This window comes from Hypomesus nipponensis, chromosome 19 (genome assembly GCF_054491055.1).
Source record: "Hypomesus nipponensis isolate SF chromosome 19, ASM5449105v1, whole genome shotgun sequence".
Lineage (NCBI taxonomy): Eukaryota > Metazoa > Chordata > Actinopteri > Osmeriformes > Osmeridae > Hypomesus > Hypomesus nipponensis.
The window spans coordinates 18,817,493-18,843,061 of NC_140379.1; the positions used below are offsets into that span (position 1 = coordinate 18,817,493).

The 25,569-nt window shown below is 42.3% G+C and overlaps 2 protein-coding genes across 3 annotated transcripts in view; one reads left to right on the forward strand and one right to left on the reverse strand.

The window, feature by feature from the left end:
* Window positions 1-25,569, reverse strand: part of syt7b (synaptotagmin VIIb) — a 136,866-nt gene that overhangs the window by 81,227 nt on the left and 30,070 nt on the right. The window contains exons 2-3 of the mRNA XM_084682257.1: window positions 9,120-9,223; window positions 3,095-3,174 (exon numbers count right to left, since the gene is read on the reverse strand). Of these exons, the coding sequence (XP_084538383.1) occupies window positions 3,095-3,174; window positions 9,120-9,223 (184 nt within the window). The remainder of the gene's footprint in view (window positions 1-3,094; window positions 3,175-9,119; window positions 9,224-25,569) is intronic.
* LOC146247342 (uncharacterized) lies at window positions 21,038-25,466 on the forward strand. 2 transcript variants are annotated; one of them, XM_084682385.1, is made up of 6 exons: window positions 21,038-21,307; window positions 22,303-22,485; window positions 22,823-22,956; window positions 23,166-23,331; window positions 23,491-23,784; window positions 24,013-25,466. In XM_084682385.1, exons 2-6 carry the CDS (start codon window positions 22,307-22,309, stop codon window positions 24,839-24,841), a joined length of 1,602 nt encoding a protein of 533 aa, XP_084538511.1. In that variant the 5' UTR covers window positions 21,038-21,307; window positions 22,303-22,306; the 3' UTR covers window positions 24,842-25,466. The 2 variants fall into 2 exon arrangements, with proteins under 2 accessions (XP_084538511.1, XP_084538510.1); XM_084682384.1 differs by lacking the exon at window positions 21,038-21,307 and having other exon boundaries at window positions 22,124-22,485.

The window sequence follows — 25,569 nt, forward strand, 5'->3', positions numbered from 1 at the left end:
CAAACAACATGTTACGTTGCTCTGATCTCTGGTTGTAGGTCTATCCAATTGAGCGAAGGACAACGTCAGGCTAGTGGCTGTCAGGTCTATGATGTAATATCTTTCTGACCAATAATGAACATCTGTTAGCTGCATGTTATCTTTGTTTTTCTCTATTCCCACTGTACTCTGATCTTCATGCCTCGAGAGACTTTGCCACTATCAGTGGCATAGTGTCTTAACATGTGTAAAGGACCTCAAGAGAGGTTGATATTATTGTGACTTTTATTTGTTTGCTTTTGTTGCTGTGTTTTGTTAGTGGCCTTTGTATAGCCTTTTAATTCGCAAATTACATTTTTGTCAAGGTTTTATGGGTAAACGGAAGTGGACTTTGGGTTAGAAACAAACGAAGGTACACGTTCGTGATAGTACAGAAAGAAAGAAGAACTAAGGTTATAAGCAGTAAAAATTATAAAGGCCAAATAATCTAGTACCCAAGTTTAAATTGAGAACAAGGTTTGTTGCCGAGTGACAGAAAAGGCATGTGTAAGTAGGTAATTGCTGTCTAATTTCAATTTCAATGTACATGTGACATTTAGTTAGTGTTCAGGTCGTAGAGAAAACTAGTATTTTAGAAATAGATTAGATAAAAATTGCTGTAAACCAGCCCTAGTTTGTACAATGGTGCCTAGTCCAGTTTGGCAAAGCATGACATTTCTTAACTTGTCTAGGTGGTAGCATTACCCTGTACTGTACAAGAACCCTGGTGGGTGTTATTTGAAAGTATGTAAGAGAATCTATAAAGGCAGGTTGTTTAGGGCCAAACGCATTATGCGAGAGACCAACATTTTAGGGTTCAATTAAGTTTTCTTCATCTATTGTTGTGACCACAACATGATGTACTAGTTGACTAGTGTAGTGTTTATACCAGTGTAACAAATGGAGGGACACAGTGGTACTAAAATGGGTACATGGGAGAAAGTGGAAAATTGAAAAATATAAGAGTAAATCATGAAAACAAGGGTATATACAGAAATAAACACATTTTGAACATCTCTGGACTGGTGTTTTGATTATATGTGAAATAGTATTGATTTTTTTCCGAGTTATAAGAGAATACATAAAGAAGGAAATAGCTACTCGGTAACACTTTACAATAATGGTCCGTTGTTAACGAGTAGCTATGCAGGAAGTAATAGGTAGTACTACATTAACACCGAACTTAATACTATTAACTAATATGCAGCCAAGATTAACTAAGCAGTAAGTAATAGCAAATTTAGTACGAAGGTAGTTCTTTGGTAGGTATTTGATTAGTACTAAATACATATACCCTGATTGAGAACTACTTGTGAACTATGACCAATTAAGAAAAAATAACCAATTATTTACTAATCACAAAAGTAAAATGTCTAAAAAGAATAATTGTGTTTTTTACTCTTAACATGGTCATAACATTTCAGAAGCTTGTGCCTCAAATAGGTTATTTGTGAAAACCAGTTTTGGAATATTATATCCCCCCAAATACATTAGTTAGGATTCCTCCGGTAGGAGAAAGCCCTATTGTATTCGTTAGTTTTATTAGGGTTCCTCCGGTGGGAGGAAACCTATTGTTTTTGTAAGTATTCTTATTCTTATTATTATATTTCTCCACTAAATGGCCAAATAGCTCAAAAAGTCCTGGACCCGATTTAAAAAATTTGGCCCAATGATACAACAGGTCACTCATTACTCCCAGACGGCTAGTGGCCCATGTACGCTCATAGGTGGCACTATAAAACATGCCCAAAGTCTACATGATTTCCCCAGCGCATCATTAGTCCGAAATGCCTGTAAATTGGTAGCCATGTCTAATTTCTCATGGGGAACAAAAAAGCCTCAGGGACCCATATTGTCAGACTTATGAATTTTCTTGTATTGTCCAAATTTGGTACAATCTTCAAAACCCTTCTCCTCATGAACCATAGATCCAATCAACTTTAAATTTGTTACAGATGTGTAGAATACATGTTTTCATGGAGGGTCAAATTGAATAATTGCCTCAATATCTTTGTGTCAATAAATCTAATATAATTTAGACTGATGGTTTTTCCAACCTAATAAGGTTCAAGACATCACTCTGAAGTACCATAAACAATTTCACCTTGGTATGTCAATATATGGTTGAATTCAATTGAATTGCTCCACAGGGCGCTCCAAATTCTCAAACTCATCCTGCCCCTTGACACTAGGGTGACCACCTGTCGCGCTTTGCGTTGTGTCGCAAAGCATTATCACCCCTTTTCCCACATGTCGCATATTGAAAATGCTTTGCGATAAAGCGCAAAGAGGGACAGGTGGTCACCCTGATCGCCATGTTGGAGGCAGCCACGTTCGGTAAGTCCTATTTTTACTAGTGATGGGGATTTCGAGGCTTTTCGAAACACCGAGACAATTGACCGTTCCCGAAACTCCTTCCTAGAACGGCCCTCGTCCAATCGTACCTTACTAACCGCTACTAAGAGAAGAATGTCCGTCAAGCTTTGACTCAGAAGCAACACGGTTAAACGGTATTCCTATGGGACATGTCGATCTGACACTAGATATCACAAAAGTTTAGAGGGAGGTGTAGTAGTTTTTCCATTTGCAAAGCCGAAGACTCAAGAGGGAAGGTGCCGGCGGTGGATAAAACAGTGTGGGAGACCCCACTCCCAATTTAATTTTAGAGCAGGGGTGTCCAAATCCGGTCCTCGAGGGCCGCTGCATGTTTTAGATTTAGTTTCCCTGCTCCAACACACCTGATTCAATTAAATGGGTTGTTATAACGACCATTCATTAGAATCAGGTGAGCTCTTGTCCAGAGCGACCTACAGTAAGTACAGGGACATTCCCCCGAGGCAAGTAGGGTGAAGTGCCTTGCCCAAGGACATAACGTCATTTTTTGCATTGCAAGGAATCAAACCAGCAACCTTCTGATTAAAAGTTTGATTCCTTAACCGCTCAGCCATCGGACTCCCCTCCATTGCATTTTGTATTTGAATGGTATAAAAGATGCTGGCAGCATCAAAACTTCTTTCCAATCAACATACAACATCCTCCACCCTCTACCTCCACCCCCTCAATGTTAAACACTTACTTGATGGCTTTGTTTTCCCCTCGACCGCGCACCGAGTCTGGAGGGCTAGCTGCCTCAACTCCAGGCTTGTTCCTCTTCCCCTAGAGGAATCGAAAGAGAGAGTGAGTGGGAAGTAAAGGTGTAGGGATAGAGGAGTAGAACAAGAGGGGGTAAGGGTGGAGAGAGAGGAAGTGAGGGGATTGAGAAGCAGCATGAGTGAAATCTTTCCTCTCTCATCCATTGCTGACAGTGTGTATCAGCTATGCATGGTGTCTTATTGCAGTTTACATCCAAAAACACTTAACCAGAAGATGATCCATTACACAGTCTTTAAGAAGGCCATCAAGTGCCAAACAGGTTGTGAAATTATTGTGAAAAGACACAAATGAGCAACAGTTTGGATGGGAGCCAGATAGCTGATCTTGGATGGAAATAAAGGATCAATCCATTGCTTTGACACAGGCCCTACACCTGATTACCATACAGAGTGAATGATGTGTGTATAGTAAAGATAAATAAATGCTGTTTGAATGTGCATCAATGCTGTTTGCATGTGCTTGCAACCCTACACATTAATATGTATTCATGGTACACATATATTCACAAACACACAAGATACAGTACTGAGTGACAGCTATATTGTCTTACTGGACTGGATTATCCAACACGTACAGAGAATAAATCACTTTGATAGACAAAAACAGTGTAAACAATATAGCTGCAAGCAGCAATGGGGTGGCCAAGCAGGTCAGATGACCCAGAAGAAACTTTAGACATACTCAGAAGAGGGTTTCGAGTACACGCAGCAAGTTTGGCATGAATCCATCAAGATTTGCTGAGATACGACACAACTTTCTGTTTGGCCGCTCTGCTGCCGATTTCGTCAGACAAACATTTTTGAAAATCAAAAGTTGTCAGATTTGACCCAAGTTTAAACAGCTGTAATTCAGTCCTAATTCAGCAGCTTCGCTGCTGCTTGGCCCCTAATAAATATAAGAAAAGGTAGAAACACTTAAGGTGGCTTTGCTGCTTGGCTACCAATAATAATAAGAAAAGGTAGAAACACTAAAAGTGGCTTTTCAGCTTCGCTGCTTGGCCTCCAATAGCCTCATCAAGTATTAGCAGTAGTAGCAGCAGTAGTAGTAGTACAGTTGTAGAAGGTACAATATTTATCACCAAGGGGATATTGAGGCATTGCACCAAGCAGGTAAGAAAAGGAAATACGTTTAAAAAACAAATGTAAAACCGTTAACTGATAAAATATATATGCACAACTGACAAATACAATAGGTGAAAAAATGCTAATAAACAAAATCCATATAAAGAAAATACCCAAAATACCAAGTACACAGAGTTGGACACAGGGTAAAACACAAGGTCAAAATATGGGGTAATACACAAATGAGTAATACAAGTGAGATGTACATGTTCTAAGCCACTTCTGACTCCTAAAGTGCAAACAATACCAGCTACGTCAACAAAAACCTAGCAATTTGCTGTCGATTGTGGCTTGTATACAGTCTTGAGGAGTGAGTTTAACCGAGCTACACCGGATACACCAACAATTCAGTATAATTCAGGGAGTCAGATGGCTGAGCGGTTAGGGGATCGGGCTAGTAATCAGAAGGTCGCTAGTTCGATTCCCGGCCGTGCAAAATGACGTTGTGTCCTTGGGCAAGGCACTTCACCCTACTTGCCTTGGGGGGAATGTCCCTGTACTTACTGTAAGTCGCTCTGGATAAGAGCGTCTGCTAAATGACTAAATGTAAATGTAAATGTGTAAATGTAAATGTAATTACAGACAGGTAATAAGGATTCCCAAAACGAGTGGTGCCCCAACAGCACTCCCAGTAAAGCATTACAGAATCTAATGGCTGCGGGCATTCCAACACACCGCAGTGAAGGAGATGGCAACGGTGACCACAGGCTGGTAGAATAGTGAGCGAATCAGTCAGAGGACCGAATCCATCTTATGAAGTAGAGCCTGCTCTGTGCTTTTTTGTAGAGGTCATTGGGTTACCAGCCCACTCCTGCCTGTTGTCCAAGTGGACTCCCAGGTTAGGTGTCTCCACTGTCTCAACCTCCATCCCCTGCATGACAGGAGTCGAAGGGGCCTCTGTAAATTCACAACCATCTCCTTCGTCTTTGAGATGTTGAGCTGCGGGTATGTCCTGTCACACCATCAAACAATGTCATCCACCAGGCTCATGTCCTCCCCCTTCTAACTCCTCCTAACCGTCCCACACACACATAAAGGCATCGCCCCTGTGAAGCTTCTCCAGCTCTCTCTTCACCTGGGAAGTTGTGAATGACATGGAGTAGTTGTGGGGGGGAATGTGATGATGGGTCATTGGTAGTGGGGGGGATGGTGGGGACCAAATTGGAGGGAGAGCAGGTAGTCAAACCTGTAAAAAAACTGTTTGCTTGTTGGCCCTGTTCTTGCTACCCTCAGTCTGTCCTTCAGTAGACTGTTTGAACCCAGGGATATTCTTCATCCTGCCTCAACCTGTCCTCTCACAGCTGGTTCTCAATCTTGGCCCTGTATGCTCTCATCCCCTCCCTGATCCGCATCTTCAACTCCTTCTGGCCACTCCTTACCTTGTCCTTATAGCCATCTCTGGGGCTTCCTTTTTGTTCAGCCCAGCCTTCAGATCGCTGATAATCCAGGGCTTGTTGAAAAAACTTTCCAAGCGGGTACAAAATTGTCCACATAGAAGTTGATGTCAGTAACTCGGTCAGAAAGTCTGTCAATATCAGTATGTGTTCCCAAAACAGTCCAAACAGGCCCTTGCACATGGTGGTGATTGAAAGGGGAGTGGGACTACGCCCTGTGTCCTGATTGGGGCCCAGGTAATCATGGGGAGGGGTTTAGCCTTTTTGAACACCCGGATGGCAGAGAGACCACTAACCCTCCTCCCTTCCTCTCACTCACAACCTTTTTAACTTTTCCTACATGCATCCATCCCCCTTTGTCTCCTCCCCATTTTCCAAATCTTCATTTATTATACTCATATGCTGTGTATTATAGTAGGCCACGCAAAACTATCTTTTTTCAATTTTTCATTGTTTTTTTCAATGAAAGCAGGATCAATTGTGACCAGATTAACTGGTAAAGACTGACTGACTCTGGTTAAAGTGGCTGGTTGAATTCAGCAACATGCCTAGTAATGCCTGTTAAGAATGCCCTTTGACAATTTTTGTGGGGAAATAGAGTTTCTTAGTTAGAAAATAGAGAGTGGGTAAAGAAAAGAAAGTTGGAGAACAGTACAGAAGACACAACCAGCTACAGGGTTTGGTCAACAGGCCAAGACTTTGGTCAAAATCAGCAAAAAGCTTGAATTGAAAATTTGTTGAATGAAAAAACGGACAGAACCAAAATGGGGATGGAGGGGGAGGCAAATTGCAATCGCTTCCAGGGATCCCAACTTTTTTTGCGACGTCCCTGGTCAAAATATATTGGTTGGTATGAGTGTGAGTTTTGTGGAGTAAAACACCATAACATATTGTACGTACATAAAGCATGTGGATCTTACTTTATGTGGGAATAGTATGAGGGACGTACAGTATGTACTGTTTATATTGCACATGCAGTATAGAGAAAGAGTTAAAGTGAACGAGAGAGAAAATGAAGACAGAAAAATGGAGAGAGTGGGATGCAGGAGACAGTATTTCCAGAGCAGATTAAAGGCATGGGAAGAGTCAGTGTAGCTCAGGCAGCAGCCAACAGCTCCGAGTGATGTGCTCATTACCATATGAATCATTAGCATGAGCTGGAAGCTGTCGACAAGGTGGCACACCAGGCCAGGCCACACAAGGACACACAGATCTACATAAAGATAGACACACATACACACACATACAGTAGATACAAACACGCACAAAAACACAAACGCACACAATGTTTACACAATGTAATAGAACACACATCACAAGCCATATTCATTCAACAGCACAAGCCATGTTTTGTAATGAGTGTAACATGCATGAATGTGTAACCAATAAATATTTAACCACCAAGAGTTGTGCACAGTAAGCGTAAATGCCGTGTTACATTCAAAATGTTTTTGCTCTATTCTCAGGGACAGTGTTTTACTGTAGAGAGTATGTCCTCAATCCTCCTGTTATCCTCAAATTTACTAACATCTTTCGTCCTTGGCGTTAATTTGACCCCAGCTACTTTAACCCCCAGAATCAGATTTGTACCCCGTTTTTTTTGTGTCAGGTACTTTTGTTTGTTTGTTGACACACTTAAATATCCCTTTAAATAAAAATAACCCCCACCCACCCCCCTTAATACATCAAAACAACCTATGGAAAATATGCAAATCACTCAAAAATCCAAATGAATTACATAAAATTTGAAATAAATGTTTTCAGTTTTGTTGGCTTTATATCGGCTTTCCAACTGTACCCATACACGTGCCTCCCCTCTTTGTTTATAATCTCAAATAAATAATTTTCAATTGAATACATTACACATTACATTACAATTGATGGAGTTGTTTGGACTTGGTTGACAGTGTGTCTGGTGCCTCTGATGACATTAGGAGCACTAAGTCTACCCTATCATTCAAGTGGGGAGGGGAACCATAATATCTTTACATTTTTGGAAGGTATGTGTATGCTGGTGGTTGAGCCATAACAGGACGGTTGATACTAAGAGTATTATTCTCATCAGAGGATGCCTCATAATCAGGGTCCTCAACATTATCGTCTATTCTGCTTTATGTCTGCTCTATGTCACTTTCACTGTCAAAGACCTGTGACAAAACATAATTGTCAGCAGACTTTTCTTTCAGCTCATTTTCAATTGAGAGAGCACACATAGCATAAAGATGAAGTTTATAAGGCTGCTCTGGAAGCTTTTATTTGTTTGTTCCTCCCCTATGTTGGGTGAATTATGTTTTCCCACCCTCCAATGTTATGGAAATAATCAGTGGTTCTCACAATATTATAAAGTACTATAGTGTTAATTTAGGACCCTAAAGCAGAAGGACACGTTGTAAACATTATAAAATGTATTGTTATTGTGACCCCTATAACATTCAAAACAAATGTATGTACATTTAGATATTTCTTGTATGTTTCATACAGCTAGAACAGCCTGGGGTCAACATGACCCCAAAGAACATTGATGTTACAAAATGGGTAGAGGACACTTAAAAACATGTAATCATGTTAAGTTTGTGTTTACCTTGTAGTCCACTTTAAATTAGGAAAAGTAATTACATAAGAAGCAAAATTAAGTATGTTAAACATGTATTCTGTGGTGTCAAACGTTGAATGGGGTCAAATTGACCCCAAGGATAACAGGAGGGTAAAGAACCAAAGAGGAATGTTCAAGCTCCTCTGTCCATGTGTGATGCTATCCATTCATTCTGGCCAGACAATGAGGTGGTTTAACGAGAGGCTAAAAGGATTAGTGGAAATTATTCTTTACCTTATAAAATATGACATACTTCATTATGCAGAAGGGTGAGCGAAACTCACATTAAGGACAGTTTAATCAAAGAGACTATTTTGTCACCCGAGTGTCTGGTCAATGAGCTGTTTCTATTCTCCAGTTACAGACAAAAGGGAGGGACAGCAAGTGCATAGCTAATTATTAATCACTGATAATTACCTGGATGTCCAACTTGTCTACACTAATGGCATCAGGTCTTGGGGGGCGGGGGGGGGGGGGGGGTGCGCACCTCGGTAGCAGGTCATGCAGGCACTTCTGTTAACAGGCAAGTTTGGAATTGGTGTGTGTGAGACTAAAAAAAGTAGTGTCTGCGTACTTAACGTGAGTGTGTATGTCTGTATGTATGATGCAGCACAAGAGGCCATGACTTCTGACTTACAATATTATTACTTCTGATAGATCTACTTTTTTAGTTGTAGTACACACAAGTAATTCATAATGTAAAAAAAAAACCTGTATCTTCTAGGTATCTTCTTCTTCCATCAAAAGGACATAAAACTAAGGCATCCACTTCTAAACAGTGAAGGACAATACAGATCAGTACCAAAGCAGGAAACAGGATATGGCATCATAGTTACTTACCAATTTGCGTTGACACCAGGTGCAGACACCACACAGAGCAACGAGCCAGACAGTACACACCGTCAGTCCCATGGAGACCAGGATCACACTGAGGGACAATGAGCCTGAAAGGAAAAAGTGTGAGAAAGGAATAGGAGAATTAGAAAGGATAAATTGAGAGAAGAAAGAAAAAAGAGTGGGAGAGAGGAAGAGGAGAAATATATGGAAAAAGTTAGTCTCTGACTTCAGTCACCATGTTAACTTATTCAGGGCCAAAGGTCACTGCATAAACACAACTGATCCTCCACCACATTTATGTAAGGGGAGGTAGAAGAGGTCAAAGATCAAATCCAGACGAGAAAAAAGCAAATATTTATCCAGTGACGTAACAGATAAATAACTGAAAAAACCCACAAATGAGGTACAGGGAGGAAGGAAGGTGTGGAGATTTGTGTGTGTGTGTGGTGGAGGGAGGCCATAATGTGCTTTCCTCTCTACACTCCATTATCACTAACTCACAGACAGACACAATTGAGCAAAGCCATACAATAAAATATGCTATACTACACGACAAAACCATACAGTAGAAAGAGTTGTTGTTGATTCACTACATTTAATGCGATTCCAGTTCAATTGATTCCTGAGTATATATTTTTCTAAGAGGGGAGGACATTGAAAAAAGAGGCTGAGAAAGAACAGAGAGAGAGACAGAGACATTGACAGAAAACGATACAAAGACAGACACTAACTGTCAGACAGGCTTGCTAATCACCTTACTTGTTCTGTGGCATAAATAGAATTAGGTGGTAAGACAGACCGGTTGGCTGCCTTGCCAACTGTTTGGTTGGCTAGCTGGCTGGCTGGCTGGCAGACTGTCTAGTTAGCTGTGTAGCTGAGCGGGCTGGCTGGCTGGGGGGGTGGGAACTGTTGTCTGGCTGTTTTCCTGTCTGTCTGGCAAGCAAGCAGGCCAGCCCACCCTAGTATTGAAAGCAATCTCCCTGTAGTCTCACCCTCGGGAATCTCCATTAGATGGTTGTGATAGGTGTCACGTCTGTGCATGTCTGCCACTCCTCTAGAGGGCGATGCATAGCTTAAGACACTCCTTTCACCTTTCACTGACTTCCTATTTAAGCACAGGAAGGCCCTCCTCATTTACTCCGTCATGGATTCTCGTTAGTTAGGGCTGCACGATTAATCGAATTTTAATCACGATCATGATTTCGGCTTCCCACGATCAAATTCACGTGCTCGAGCGATATTTTAAATGCGTCATTACGTTAATAGAACGCTCCGTATCAAAGTTATTTTTTGCAAAGCCAATCTCTAGCGCTCCTTAAACCAATAGGTACATTCGACATTGGCTGCGGCTGCATGCAACGACCAGCGAGAGTTGCCGCTTGCAGTCGGGGAGGAGTTATAAACGGTTCTGTAAAGTCGGAACATTTGTCATTTTATGTATTGGGCTATGATAAACTCTTTCTCCAATCTGTAGGCTGCAGCCGGCTACGGCGCTGCATGGAGTTGCGTAAATTTAAAAACGCATAGGCCTACATATGTCTGCGTTTGTACCTCCTGTTCGCACTAATACGGCGTAATATGACACTGAAAACAGAGCTTTTCGAATACGCTCTCCTAGCCGGAGACATTTGAAAACGCCGGGTTTGCGTAATAGGCTAGTGTGGACGGGGTCCACGGAGCTTTTCAGATACTATGACGTTCAGTTGCTATGGCATTGGGGGTAGCTTTAGCTAATGTCAAGATGAACATGGAAGGTGAAAGAAATATGCTGCTCCATCTCTATAATTTATTTATCAGTTTAGTTAGTGTAGGCTACTTCAGGTACAAGTATTAGCCTATCATTTAATAGATAGCCTATGCGTTACTCCTACGCAGAAGGGGATTTTTGTAGCCTGCTCGGTGTGCCTGAACGATAGGGGGACAAGGCAGAGGAGACGGTTTAAACCAAACATAGAGCGGCAATTCTGGGTGAGACCTGGCTGAACAGCTAGCTGATGGGACTATTTTAAAACACCAAATAGTATTGCCAAAGGAGTATGTAAACAGGGCACAGTGACGGGAGGGAGGGAAGGTCAGGAATGGCGTAACCATGACAACGATTGTCATGTACCGTGTTAGTGTGGACGGCAAACATTTGGAAAATTATATGAAAACGCTAGTGTGGACGGAGATCGTTTGTTTTTTTATTGATTGTATATTTTGAGTTTTATTTACATCCATTCTGCAGGTACAATACATTGTGACAATCTAATTTGATTAGGTTAAAATCAACAAATAATCGTGATAATTAATCGTGATCTCAATATTGATCAAAATAATCATGATTATCATTTTGGCCATAATCGTGCAGCCCTATCGTTAGTACATGTGTTCAATGATCTCTCCGCTCTCCGACGTAAATGTTGCAACTTTGTATCCCCTCGGTTTCGAGCTAGCACTGAACTGAAGGAGGTGACAACGCCGCTGCTGTGGATTATGGTTTCTTTTGTTGGATTTTGGGATATACCTGGATTATATCATGGAAGATATACTGACTTCTCTGCTCTGTGAAGCTCACAGTAGCCAGATACAAACTTTCCTTTTTTGTTTCCTGTGTGGATTACCCTTTGTTGACTAAATTGCCTGCTCTGTTCCGCGGAAAACTCAGGATTAATAAACTCAAACATCTCACCTGCATTCTGCTCTTGTGGTTCAGACCTAGCCTGATAATAGGACGATTACATCCTGGTAATTGGCTGAACCAGTTACTTTAATTATTATAGCAGCAGTAGTAATATAGCTCTTGTACAGCTGCCTAGCTGAGAAGAGAGAGTGGCAAGCAGAAAAGAAAAAACAGAAAGCAGTGGCAGCAGCCTTGGCAAAGTTATAGCTAATGCAGCCTGGAAAGAGTAGAAGAGACTTAACCAGAGAATGAAAGCGAGAGCAGAGGAGAAAGTAGCTGGCTCATGCCTGCCTACCTAGCTAGAACTTAGACCCAGAAACAGCAGGCGCAAACATGAGGAGTGGCCAAGACATTCACACAAGCTGGTAGAAGGAGAGGCGTGAGAGATTAGTCTTCACAGAGGAAAAGAAGGAGGAGGGGGACCATATGTTGATGTTGGCCTTGGCGTGGAGGACTTCCAACGGAGTGCCCACTAGCAACTGGCCATCCTTCTTCTTTTCCTCCAGCCCCCTTTTCTCTCTTTCTCATGAAAGACTTTCTTCTTTCCCCACCATAACTCTTTCTCCTCCTACTTTCTTATTTTTTTCTCTCTGTCACTCTCTATTTCTCTCCAGGACTGGCATCATGCAGGGTTGTGGTGGGAGTCCTACTGGGCACCACCTGTGGCTGAGAATACCAACCCAAAACTCTCACAGAACTGCTTCTATCACACCACACAAAAACACATCTTTAAATAAACAATGTGTATGTACACTCAGTCAAAGTTTCTACTTTTAACCTTCACTGTTGATATTTATGAACTTCATATTGTAAAATAATCACAGATACTGCCAGTATAAGAAGGAACCCTTTATTAATTTCACAATAGTGATACACACACATATGGGCAAGGAGTGGTGGAACACACGAACGCATGCCAGAGCATTCACCAGAAAAATTTGTTTCTGCCCTTTTCCTATCCTGCTGCCCTTCCTCCCAGGGCAGCCAAGAGCAGTAGGCAGCCACATCAGCAGCGCTCGGGGGCCAAGTCCAAGCGCTCACCCATGTCCTGACCGGGCACCTGGGCAGGAAAACCATCCGTTCTGTTTGTTTTTATATTTGGGTTCTATTGCAAACCCATAACAAAACCCATATGAGAACAGAGAAAATATGCAAACTACACATAGAAAAGGCCCGGTAAATAGCCCACCTGAGTGCCCACCAGTGCCCCATGCAGGAAGCAAACCCAGGACCTTCTTGCTGTGCCAGCTTGGACCAGACTAATCTACTTATACTGTATATTCATGAAGAAGAACAGTGGACCTGTACATGGCTGGTGTTTCAGCACAATACATAACTGGTATTTCTGTACAGTGCATGGATGTGGTTCTGTACATTGCAGGGGTGGCGTTTCTGTAAAGTGCAGGGATGGTGTTTCTGTGCAAGACATAGATGGTGTTTCTGCTCCCACAACTCTGTTCCTCTTTGACTGTAATTCTTAGCTCTCATCTTTTCCTCATCAAGTTATTACATAATAACTAGTGCTGTCAAACGATTAAAATATTTAATTGCGATTAATCGCATTAATGTAATAGTTAACTCGCGATTAATCACAATTAATCGCACATTTTATCTATTCTAAATGTCCCTTGATTTCTTTTTGTCCCTTGATTTCTTTTTTTATTTTTGTTCTTTTTGGAAAAGTGGTTCGGATTGCTTTGTGCGAATATTCTTTTTATTGAAAACAACATTGCAATCGCCTGGCTTTGACGAAGGGGCAGAGAATTCGCATCATCTGTGTGCTTGGCCATCAAGTGGTATTTCAGACTGGACGTGCTGCGATGATAGCTCGGTTTAAAACGACAAAACACACAGATCACTTTGGTCTTGTCAATGGAATCTTATTGGCATCCATTTTTGGAGTCTCGCACTCGCCACTACTGCTACTACTCTTTAGCCGGCTCGCAAGCCAAACAAGTGTGTGTGGCGTGCCTGTTGTTTTGTTTCCGGTCTCGCTAGATCCGGTGTGGTGTTGTCGGTTTTTTTTTTGCAACAGCATGTGAAAAAAAACTACTAAGTTTGCTAGGCCAAAAAGAGCGTCAATCGCGCAATAAAAACATTGACGCCGTTAATTTGGGTTTGCGCAGTTAATAACCCGTTAAACTGACAGCACTAATAATAACATAACGATAAAAAATACTAATCTGACAGAATTAATCTCAATATAATTCCTTCCCATTTTTAATCGCTGTCTCTCTTTCTTTTTATTTATCTATCGCTCTCTCTCTCTGCAGTCCTCTGTGTATTTAACCTTCACTCATCCCCATTTTAATCAGGAGACACCAGGTATGATTAGAGTGATGTTTATTATGGAATGGTAATAGTGCTACAATGTTGGAGCTTAAACCCCGTGGGGAATCATAGATCAGAGGGCGCCTGCCCGACATCCGAGAAGAATCCCCCACAAAGTCCAGACACTGGTGGGGTGGCGGCAGCCGACGACCAACGAGTCAAAGATAGAGACAGGAACCGAGAGGCAACGGGGAGGTGGAGGGTCGCGCACTTGATAGCCTGGAGAAACTACACGGGGACAGAATCTTATTTAAAGGCACGATCATGTGATTCTTCGACAGCGTTAATTGATAGACGAGACCGATGATCGAACCAAACCATCTGACAGCCCAACATAGGAAAGAGGAAAGGAAAAGCGTTAGTAGTGGGGGGAATTAGTAGTGAAACATTGTCGAAGATGCCCGAGTGCGAGGAGCGGTCTTGCCTGACGGATCTTGCGCTATGCTTCATATGGTGGTTTCTTCCACAGTGTACTAACAGACCTGGAAGCATCTGTTTTATAAGAGATTGAAGAAGATTATCTTCACACACAGTATAATCGGGTACACACACACAGTCGCACTTGCACACACCCACAAACGATAACTGTCCTCATCATGTACAGTTCGTGTCTTAGGAAGGATTCATGTCACTGGCCTTTCACATGGGTAACCTACCATGTACTGCTGAAAGGGGTTACCACCAGAGAATAATGACCAGTTCACAAGTGCAGAAAATACATACATACATACATTTTTTTTTTTTTTTATGACATTTTGGGAGAGATACGGCTGGTAACAAAGCTCTGATGGCAACTGATCGGTGGAATAAATGGTGAGGCTGGTAGAAAAGACAAACCTGTTAAGCAAAGAAAGCAAGGAGGAGGAAGTTTAAGAAGAACAAACTTTAGTTGGTGGGAACCAATGCTTGAATAAACAGTCTCCATGGTGATGCCAAAGAATTCCAGGCATTTAGGAGGACCTAGGAGGACGGAGAGGGAACTCCTAGATCACTCCTAGGTGTCAAACTCCGGTCCTCGAGGGCCGCTGTCCTGCATGTTTTAGATGTTTCCCTTATCCAGCTCACCTGATTTTAATGAATGGTCGTTATAACAACCCATTTGTAACATAACAACCCAAACTCCGGCCCTCGAGGACCGGAGTTTGACACGTGTCCTAGATGATTGAGGATGGAAGTGAGGGTGAAGAGGCACCCAGACATTGACAGACAACGTAGTGGTAGGCTCTTTTCCAGTTATTCCCAAAAAGTGCCAGAAATCAAAGAGGATGGGAAGGACCTTGGATGTGGAGGTGCCGGGTCATTCTAGATGGATGAGGCTGATTTGTGGCAGGTGGGATTGTGGGTACATGTGGAGTGAGGGAGGGAGATGGCACATAACAAGCAGGAATACTCTGGCAGACTATAAGAAGCATCTGCCTTCATTAAAGTTATTGCAGATCATCTTGCTACCCGAGAACAAGACAGGGAGGCCTCTGAGATTATTGGCCTGTACCCCAGTACAGTTGGCTGGCTAGAGTGGGCAGAACCACATATTCAGATCACTTCCATTAGTAAAAAAAAATGGCAGCTGTCCAAGGCCAGAGCAGTAGGGTAACAATCAAGACATCATCTGTGTCAGATGAGCAACCAGCAATCGAAAGGCTAGGAGAACTTTTGGCAAATGATGGAGGATAATTCACTGAATTTTCTGCCTCACTACACCAGGCAGGCAGTCAGACAACACTTTCGTCCTCTCCCTCCTTGTGGCTCTCTCCTTCACCTCAGCTCTAACCCACCTTCCCACAATCATAATTTTTGGATTGTTCCCTCCTTCCCTCCCCTACTCCCCCACCCTGTTCCTCTGAACCTCCAGCTGTGTCCCTCTGCCTGTGTTCCGCTCACAGAGCCTCTGGGGCTGGTGGCCACATTTGTTTGTTGATGTGTGTGTGTGCGGGCACGTGTGTATTTGTGCATGCAAATGCATGCGTTTGTGTGTGTGCTTGTGTGTTCTTAAAGGCAGGGTAGGCAATGTTGTTGAGAAGCACTTTTTGTCATATTTGCCGAAAGTAACACGTCTTGATAGCAACCAATATATCTAAAACTTTGATGGTAATATGAAATCATTCCAACGTCTGTGGGCGTCGCAATACTGTAATAAACCAATATAGACCAATCATACCTTCCTACTTGCGTGCATGCTTCTCCTCCACTCAATCCTCATTACTGTAGTTTTGTGGGAGTGGCTTTGAAGGGAGGAGGTGGGATATTATGGTTTGAATCGTGTAAAAAATAAGCTAAAAGAGAGAGAGAAAGTGTGCGTGTTTGTGTGTGTGAGGAGTAAAAAGCGTCATTTGGGGGTGACTTCTGACCACGATTGAGGTTGCGTTTGTCCCTACAACAAACACACCACCAGAAGGGCATGACGGCCAATGAGCTGACAGAATGAGGTCCTGAGAATCCAAGGGATCTCAGGGCTTTGAGAGCAAACAGTTCAGCAAACAGTATACCCAATATATCTTGAAAGAGCTGAGAACAGTAGCTGCATTAAAGATTACCTGTGGGAGGCTTAAACAGTCAGTGTGATACTAGTGTTCTCCAAGTCCCTCGTCACAAAGGAGCCAGGACGTGAGAGTACAACTAGAAGAAGTCTGGGCCAGAGATCACACTTTCTTTCCTGTCTGACAGGATGAATAGACATCACTGCAAAACTGAGGTATCTTCCACACCATGCCCCTGGTCAGAGCCCTGCCTGGTCAGACACACAGACATGGTCCCTTATCTTTATCAACCAGATGTGATCTAACAGTTTTCGTGGATATAACTTGTGTTCTTCAGGCACATCTGAGTGCGTTGCATCGGCACTCCAGTATTAAAAAGAAGGCTGAAGGATGCAAGTAAGACATAAGTACATCCACTTAAACCACCCATAGGTTCCTTTTCAAATGCTGTCACTGCTGTCATGCCCCCAAGTGCTTTCTCAATGGCCAGGTAACAGGTATCAAGCGATTGATATGTACTGATTTCTGTTATTTTAATGGATGAAAAACATTGAAAAGGAAATAGAGAGGAGCAGTGCAACTTTAACAAAACATTTCAAGGAGCTCAAATAGTTTAAGTTATTAGTTCAAGTGAGAAGAGACAGAGCAGCTGACAAAAAAGAACATAATGTCATGAGAAATGGACAGACAGCACAGAGAAGAAAATGGAACAGAGAAAAATAAGTTAAAGGAGCTGTGAGGAAGGGGTAGAGGCTGAGGTAAGAGGAGGGACAGAGAGAATGAGGGAGTGAGGGAAGATGATAGAGATATAGGTAAAGAGACAGCACTGTGTTCCGCTGAGTTTGCCCGCAGCACTTACAAACCCTGAATGTGAAGTCTAAGATTTTTTACTCTTTCCCTAACCACATTAACTGTCAATCACTCTACACAGCAGATGAGAAGCTGTTGCACCAGGTGGGTATTCTGTAAGTTAATCACTATTGTGATGTCACTAAGTTCATCACTATTCATACTCTTTTGAAGCATGGTGTTGCGTTGATTAGACCTACATGAACTAATTAAATCACAAGGTTGTTTATGGTCAAACATCTTTCAAGACACACACAAACATCTAAAACACACAGTAGGCTTCAACCAGAGACGTACAACATGGTCGGGGGGCCCACAGAGATGTGACATGTGAGATGACCTCACCCAACATTTAATAAAAAGTTATAATGGTAGTAATAAAAAAATATATAATAACAATGATTAACAACTTTTTCCAACCCCCTGGTTGTATTTTCCCATTAATAAAAATGCTATTTTGCATGAGGCTTCTTCCACCCTGTCGATGGTTGAACCTTTCACATGTCTGCCGAGAGACCAGCTACATGCTGATTGGTTGATATTACAGCTAAAGCTTACTGCCAGTCAATTGAATGACTGGCCAACAAAAACAAAACATATTTGGTAGAGTGGGGCACAAAAAGGCAAAATAAATAAAGCCTTATTCTTTTTGCTAAACCAGCCTGGCAGGCAGCTAATTTACCATTGCACGGTTTATGAAATATTCGACTGATTCTACATAACTGCATCAACAGAGTCCACCTCAATTTGGTCGTTGATATCAGTACAGTTTACACTGACACTATTGTCAATGATATGTAGGCAACAAAAAAAACGCTCCTTAGGACCATATTGCAGTATATTGAGGTGTTTTTGTGAAAATAGCACTGCTTTACCGAGTTATGATGGGCATTGTACTATCTATAATTCCAGGAATCTCTGTGTGTGTTTGTTGGTTTACTAACCCACATCTTTATCACCAACTGCATCAAGGGCACGGGCATTGCACTACTTCATCTAATGTTTGGATTTCTGTTTTTGCTATAGTAGTACATGATGTTATAAGTTAACATACCACATGCTGTTGAATAAATACAGATAAAGTGAAATATTCGGTGTATTCGCTTCTCCCCTTACGAAGGGATGGTTTCGCACTCTTTACTTGCGGGGTGACACAATAATTATATTACTGTAACACAATAATAAGTATACTGCTGATGACGCGACCTGCTGCCTGAGTGCCATACTAGAACTAGTGTCGCGGGTCATAAGGTGTTGATGGATTAATTGATCGAAGGAGTATTGGGGTGGATTATTAAAAATTCATTTAGGCAGGTATGTGTCAGGTCTCACAGTATATTGATTATAGATTGTGTTTGCAATGCAGTTTCTTTTGAAGCCTATACATTTTTGTTTTGTTGGGTTTTGTAAATGCATGCATTTTGTTTCATTTGCTGCAAAAATTCAGAACAAAAAATGAATGACCCATCTCAGAGTAGCTTTATAGAATGTACGTTCACTGTATTGAAAAAAAGAAGACTAAGATCATTGTTGCAGTAAAGGCTTCATTTGCAACAGGACATTACTGCAAGAAATATGCAATATAGCTTCCATTTACAGTATTACCCTAGCTCTGGCCCTTCTCCGAGCGCCACCACACATTCTAACTCCTCTCCCTTGTCCCACTCTTCTACCTTGTCTTGGTACTTGTCTTCCTCTCCCTTGTCCTGGTACTTGTTTTCCTCTCCCTTGTCCTGGTATTTGTCTCTGTCTCCCTTGTCCCACTCCTCTCCCTTGTCCTGGTACTTGTCTTACTCTCCCTTGCCCTTGTCTCACTCCTCTCCCTTGCCCAAAAGTGTGTTTTGGCCAATAACTATTGATTTGTTTGCCTTTATTAAGTGATTTCTTGTCTCATGATATCTTTGGACATCCCGTGTGTGACTCACAATAATTTGTGATAATAGCCGAATAGATGCGGCCGCCATTTTTAATTATTTGAAGAAAAAAAAAATCTCTACTCCTCCTACACATGTTGTCCAATCTTCTCCAAATTTGGCAGAGATTATCTTCAGACCAAGCCTCATAAAAACTATCACATGGTTTTTTGATTTTCGAAACCGTTTTTCCGGTACAGGCAATCAAAATGTGCCTTTAAGCCAGCAAACAGGAAGTTGGGTTGTATCTCAGCAAATCTTTGCTTGATTCACACCAAACTTGCTGAGTGGACTCATTACCCTCTTCTGAGGATGTCTAAAATGTTTTCTGGGTCATTTGACTGCTTGGCCACCTCATTGCTGCTTGCAGCTATAGTTGGATTTGGTCAGATTTGGTATCCCCTTGGTAATTCTGTGGCATGGATTTTTATATAGAGTGACAATTTGTGAAGAATATACATTTTTCAATGGTTTGCAATGTTTTGGAGGAATCCGCCATTGCTGCTTGCAGCCAAAAATAGTTGTATTCTTGTACCATTGAAGTCAATGGCAGCCCCTAGAACCATATGATAACTTTTTGTGAAATTTGGCACACTCATTAAGGACGGTCACTTCTGTACTTACACCAAGTTTCATGTCTCCCATTAGACCACTCTAGCGACACCAATGGGTCAAAGTTGGACTTGCAACTTTTGAACCGTATGACCCATTTTCAAAAATGAGGTACCATTGGATTCCCTGGATCAAGACGAGTTCAACACACCCTATGGGGTCAATTTCCGGTTATTTAGATTTTGGGGCAACGTTTTGTGGGCAACGTGCTGCAACGTCGTACCTTGGTCGGCTGGTTACGTTATTTTTAGACCTGTGGGCAACGTTGCCACAATGTCGTACCTTGGTCGGCTGGTTACGTTATTTTTAGCCCTTCTGGCAAAGTTGCCGCAACGTTGTACCTTGGTCGGCTGGTTACGTTTTTTTCTGGTCCCATGGACAACGTTGCCGCAACATTGTACCTTCGTCGGCTGGTTACGTTAATTTTGGTCCCGTGGACAACGTTGCCGCGACGTTGTACCTTGGTTGGCTGGTTGCGTTAATTTTGGTCCCGTGGACAACGTTGCCGCGACGTTGTACCTTGGTTGGCTGGTTACGTTAATTTTGGTCCCGTGGACAACGTTGCCGCGACGTTGTACCTTGGTTGGCTGGTTACGTTAATTTTGGTCCCGTGGATAACGTTGCCGTGACGTTGTCCATTGGTCATTTTGGTACCATGGGTGAAGTTGCCGTTAAGTCGCTCTTTGGTCGCAGGACAACGGATCTCGAGTGCAGTGGTTTATCCATGGAGAGATCACATTGGACTGCTCTCAGTTCTGACACTTTTGTAATGTAGCCATAGTCTACATTAATTTCAATCACACAATATTAAATGTTGCACCCAGCACGTATAAATGTAGACAATGTATGTAATTCATGTGCAGCTCAGCCCCAGCATGGTCATCAATTTTCTCATATGCAGGAACATAGCTTTACTAAATAAAAGACTGAATTTGGAATATAATTCTTATATTTTAATATAGGCCTAAGGCTAAGAATATAAGTATTTCATTCTTTACATGTGCAAAAGCAATCAATGTGTGATGTTTAACATATTAAGCAACAACATTATTTGTCCAGCACACTAAAGCTGTATGACACACAATGCAAATTTGAGCTGCAATAATTTCGTAATACAAAATTGTTAAATGTGACCGAAACGTAAGCAAAGTTTCATTTCCAAAGACAAGTCATCACAGAATATTACAATTCTTCCTAGCTAACCTGCCCCTCAGTCTGCTCCTGAGCAACAACTTTGCGCATGCCCATTTGAACGCATCTCTGAAACTGGGATTTCACAAAAGAGTTTGCAGGGATTCAACCGTCTTGAACGCATGGATTTCAACTGGAAAATTAGCTACATCAAAGGTGAGATTCTTTACAGGAATAGTTTTAAATATATAAACATATTTTCTGAAATTGGATGGAGCATGCTATTACGTATAGGTTTGAAATTTAGGCTATTTAGCATGGTTATCTGTTTCAGATTCACATTGTTTACGTTAGGATTTCGCTACTAGTAGTAGTGCTGGTATAATGTACTGTAGAGGTAAAGCTAAACCCTCCAGAAGGTTATGTTTAAATACTGAAAATATATACATCAATGTTTAGCGTCTCACAAATCACCCACAAAAGAATCTGTGAAAATAAACGTTCAGAACTGTTAGAAAAAACCTTGTCCGAAAATAGTTTATTTAGCCCTGGATTTTCAAAGACTGTGGAGCTAGCGCGTGGCTGATCATGTTTTAATCAGTCGGTCATGGCATGCACATATGGAAAGCCAAAAGGGTCATATGTACGCGTAATTTTAACGCGTATTTTTGATTGGACACCCGTTTAGGAAGCGCCTGCAGCTGTTTCATAAGCGGCTGCAGCCGTAAATGTGAAAGTTACACATGAATGTACGCGTTAGTTAAGGCTTGCAGGCCTTAAATAAACGCCTGTATATTTACACGTGCATTTGCAGGCGTTAAATAAACGCCTGTATATTTACACGTGCATTTGCAGGCCTCAAATAAACGTGTGTATATTTACACGTGAAATTGCAGGCGATAAATAAACGTGTGTATATTTACACGTGAAATTGCAGGCGTTAAATAAACGTGTGTATATTTACACGTGCATTTGCAGGCGTTAAATAAACGCGTGTATATTTACACGTGCAATTGCAGGCGTTAAATAAACGTGTGTATATTTACACGTGCAATTGCAGGCGTTCAATAAACGCGTGCATATTTACACGTGCAAATGCAGGCGTTAAATAAACGCCTGAACGCCACATGCAAATCACTGCCCGCAATTTCCCTAGCTCCTCCTGTAGTTAGCTGGGCTTGTGTGATTGGATTCCTCCCTGTATTTTCAAGTACCATGGATCCTCCCCACTGTAGAAGCGGCCGATTCAAAACAAGTTTAGCCCAGCAGAGTCAGAAGTTTAAGATGGCAAGAAGGAACTTCCTACGAAACTGCAAGCAGACCCTAAATGACTGCACTCGGCTTTTGTTATCCGATAACGCTGGACACGACGACCTTCAGTCCACGTTGACAAGGTACAGTTTTTTTCGAAATCATTATTTGTGACATGAATGTAATCTTCACCGGCTAGCTAGGCTAACGTGGGGTTTAACTTGCTCACTGGCTGTGCGGATAGCTTTTGTATGTTTGTTTTTACGACGAAGACTTTTAGCTTCTAATATTACTGGTATTTCTCCCTTTAGGCTATTGGTATTTCTCCCTTTAGGTTATTTTCAGTTGTTAGACGATTTATTATGGAGACTATTTGTTCACGTTCTTATTTCAGATACACATGGTCAATAAATTATTACTGGTTTGGATACAACAACAACAAATCTAGCCTTGTCTACTTTAACACCAGTCTTATTTCAGGATGGAAACAATGCAGCGAAGCCTAGAGTGGGCAAGGGGTACGCTCTTGAATGTTGCTTCAGCAGACGGCCTGATAGCTAAAGTATCCGAGTTCATCGAGGAGATTCGCACCTATGGTCGGCATGCACAACAAGGTGAGAGCCTTTTCAGTGGGGTTGGGTGCTTACAGCTCAGCTAGTCCTTTGAGGTGTTTCGCACATTGTTCTCTTGCAGTTGCCATTGTTCAGTATTTTTTGTGTCCATTGGTGTTAAATTCCAGTGGTGTTTAACAGTGCATGCCTGGAGCATGTGCAAGTTACAGTCTCTTAAATGTTCTAAGCACATCATTGTATTATTGTTGTAGCCAGTTCTGGTTACCAGGCTCCATTGACTTGGACTGGAGCAATGGGGGCTCCTCATTATCACATCACCGGAGAGCAACTGAGGTTTCTCATGTCCTGTGCCTTCAGCCTCTCTCAGATGGCTGAGATCCTCCATGTGTCCCGTTCCACAGTCAAACGGCGCCTACGGTCAGTTGTGCTTGGGGTTAAATGCTATGAAAAGCAAATCTTTTAAATGCATGATTTCCACAGTTTGAAGACATGAGTTGATTGTCAACAATCAAGAAATCAAGTACTATAGTGATGCATTGTCTCATCTGGGCATTGTTACTGTTTCTGTCTCGTCAGACGCTTGAATCTTTCACAGGCAGGGTGTTTTTCAGACTTGTCAGACACTGCTCTGGACGATAAGGTTAAGGACCTTGTGGCTGGGAATGACAGAGTTGGACCGGAGTCCGTCCGAGCACAACTGAGGGCAGAGGGAATCCGGGTGCAGAGACGCAGAGTGAGGGACAGTATGGTTCGCGTTAACCCGAGGGCGGTTGCCCTCAGAGCCATGTCGCAGAGGCTGCACAGAAGGTCCTACCGTGTCGCTGGTCCAAATTCTTTATGGCACCTGGATGGAAACCACAAACTGATAAGGTAAGGTTACTCACTGACTGTATTTGTTCTTTAAACTATTGGTTGTAACATCTCAAACACTATCAGGTAGCTCACTTGTTTATCAACCAAAGCAAGAACTGACATGGACATGTGGATAATAATTGTTTTAAGATGTTTCTGCTGTTATTGGTAGTGCAGCTGCACTTTGTCAAGCACAGCTTTTATTGACAGCTTTTAAGTCCTATGTTATGTATTTTCTGTTTTCAGGTGGAGGATAGTCATCCACGGTGGCATTGATGGCTACAGTCGCCTTGTTGTGTTTCTCCGTGCTTCCAGCAACAATCGCAGCAGTACTGTAATGGACTGCTTCATGAATGCAGTGACCAGATATGGTGTTCCATCCAGGGTCAGAACAGACCACGGAGGAGAAAACAACGCTGTCTGTTTATTCATGAACATTTTCCGAGGGTCTGGTAGAGGTAGTGCTTTGAGGGGAAGGAGCACACACAATCAGAGGATTGAGAGACTGTGGGGTGACCTGTGGCGTGGTTTGACCAATGTCTACTACCATCTGTTCAATTTCCTTGAGAGTGAGGGGATTGTGGACATCGACAATGAAATGCATGTCTGGGCTCTGCATTATGTGTATCTCCCTAGAATAAATAGAGACATGGCAGACTTCTGCAACCAGTGGAACCACCATGGTTTGAGGACTGAGAGGCACCAGTCCCCTCTGCAGATCTTCGTTAGAACCTGCCTTGCACAACAGAGGCTACCTACTACTGCAATGCAGGACCTCTTTGCTGCCACACCCACAGGAGGTGAAAGGGCAGACAGCACTGTACCCAGAGGTATGGACGGGGCGGCTCAGGGCGGGGTGGCTCAGCGCAGGGCGACTCAGGGCGGGGCGGCAGGGACACCTGTTGTTCACTGGCCAGAGAGAGTGACCATACCTCCAAACCAGTTTACTTTGGGAAATGCTCTCATGCAAGTACTTGCCGCACAAATCAATCCACTCGGAGGCCTCAGAACAGCCCTTGGAATGGACATCCTGCAAGAGGTCATTTCTTTCCTGGAGTCCTCAAATGACCAATAAGATTTTGGACTTTCAGACAAGGAATACGCAATGAGAATTATATTTGCACTGCCAGTTGCTCTGCTACATTCCCATCTGGAAAAACTAAAAGGCTAGTGTTTGTGGAATATCTATAGTGCCTTTAACAGAATGTAACCACATCTGCTGTGAATACAACTACTAAACATGAGTAAATCCTTGATTCATACTGCAGATAATTAAATTCCTAACACACACAGGGTTCTGTCTTCTCCCCGGTCAAAATACTTATGCAATGTACGTATTCTGATTCATTTCATTATTTTATTCTATGCTCTATTATACATACATATCAAAGTTATCTGAGGAAATATAAATTGAACTCTAATCTGTTATCCTTCATTTGTGTGATGGATGGGGCTTTGGGGGATCCACCACTTCCTTCTCTTCTGCTGCTGGTGGTGAACTTCTATGGTGGATGGATGGGCTGCATGAGGATGCTTCCTTTGATGTGGATGGGCATGCTAGGACGAACTGTTTTGTATTGGACATGACTCAAAACATTGACCGTATGTCAGTGGATCAGCATATCTTTCTTATACCTGTAAATACTGCACATGCCTGTGTGCATACGACATTTTGTATGTGTCTGACACCGTAAAGTTCTGGAAAAGTGAAGTTATATTCTATTTGCTATGGCTTTTGCAGTCACTCAACCTCAACCACAAATGTGTAATGTTAGAGAGGCAAGACACAAGGACAGCTCTCAG

Coding starts and splice junctions, on each gene's coding strand:
- LOC146247342 (XM_084682384.1), top strand. CDS start 22,187: ATGCAGGCGTTAAATAAACGCCTGAACGCCACATGCAAATCACTGCCC. Junction 22,486..22,822: donor CTTCAGTCCACGTTGACAAG/GTACAGTTTTTT, acceptor GTCTTATTTCAG/GATGGAAACAATGCAGCGAA. Junction 23,785..24,012: donor GGAAACCACAAACTGATAAG/GTAAGGTTACTC, acceptor TTCTGTTTTCAG/GTGGAGGATAGTCATCCACG.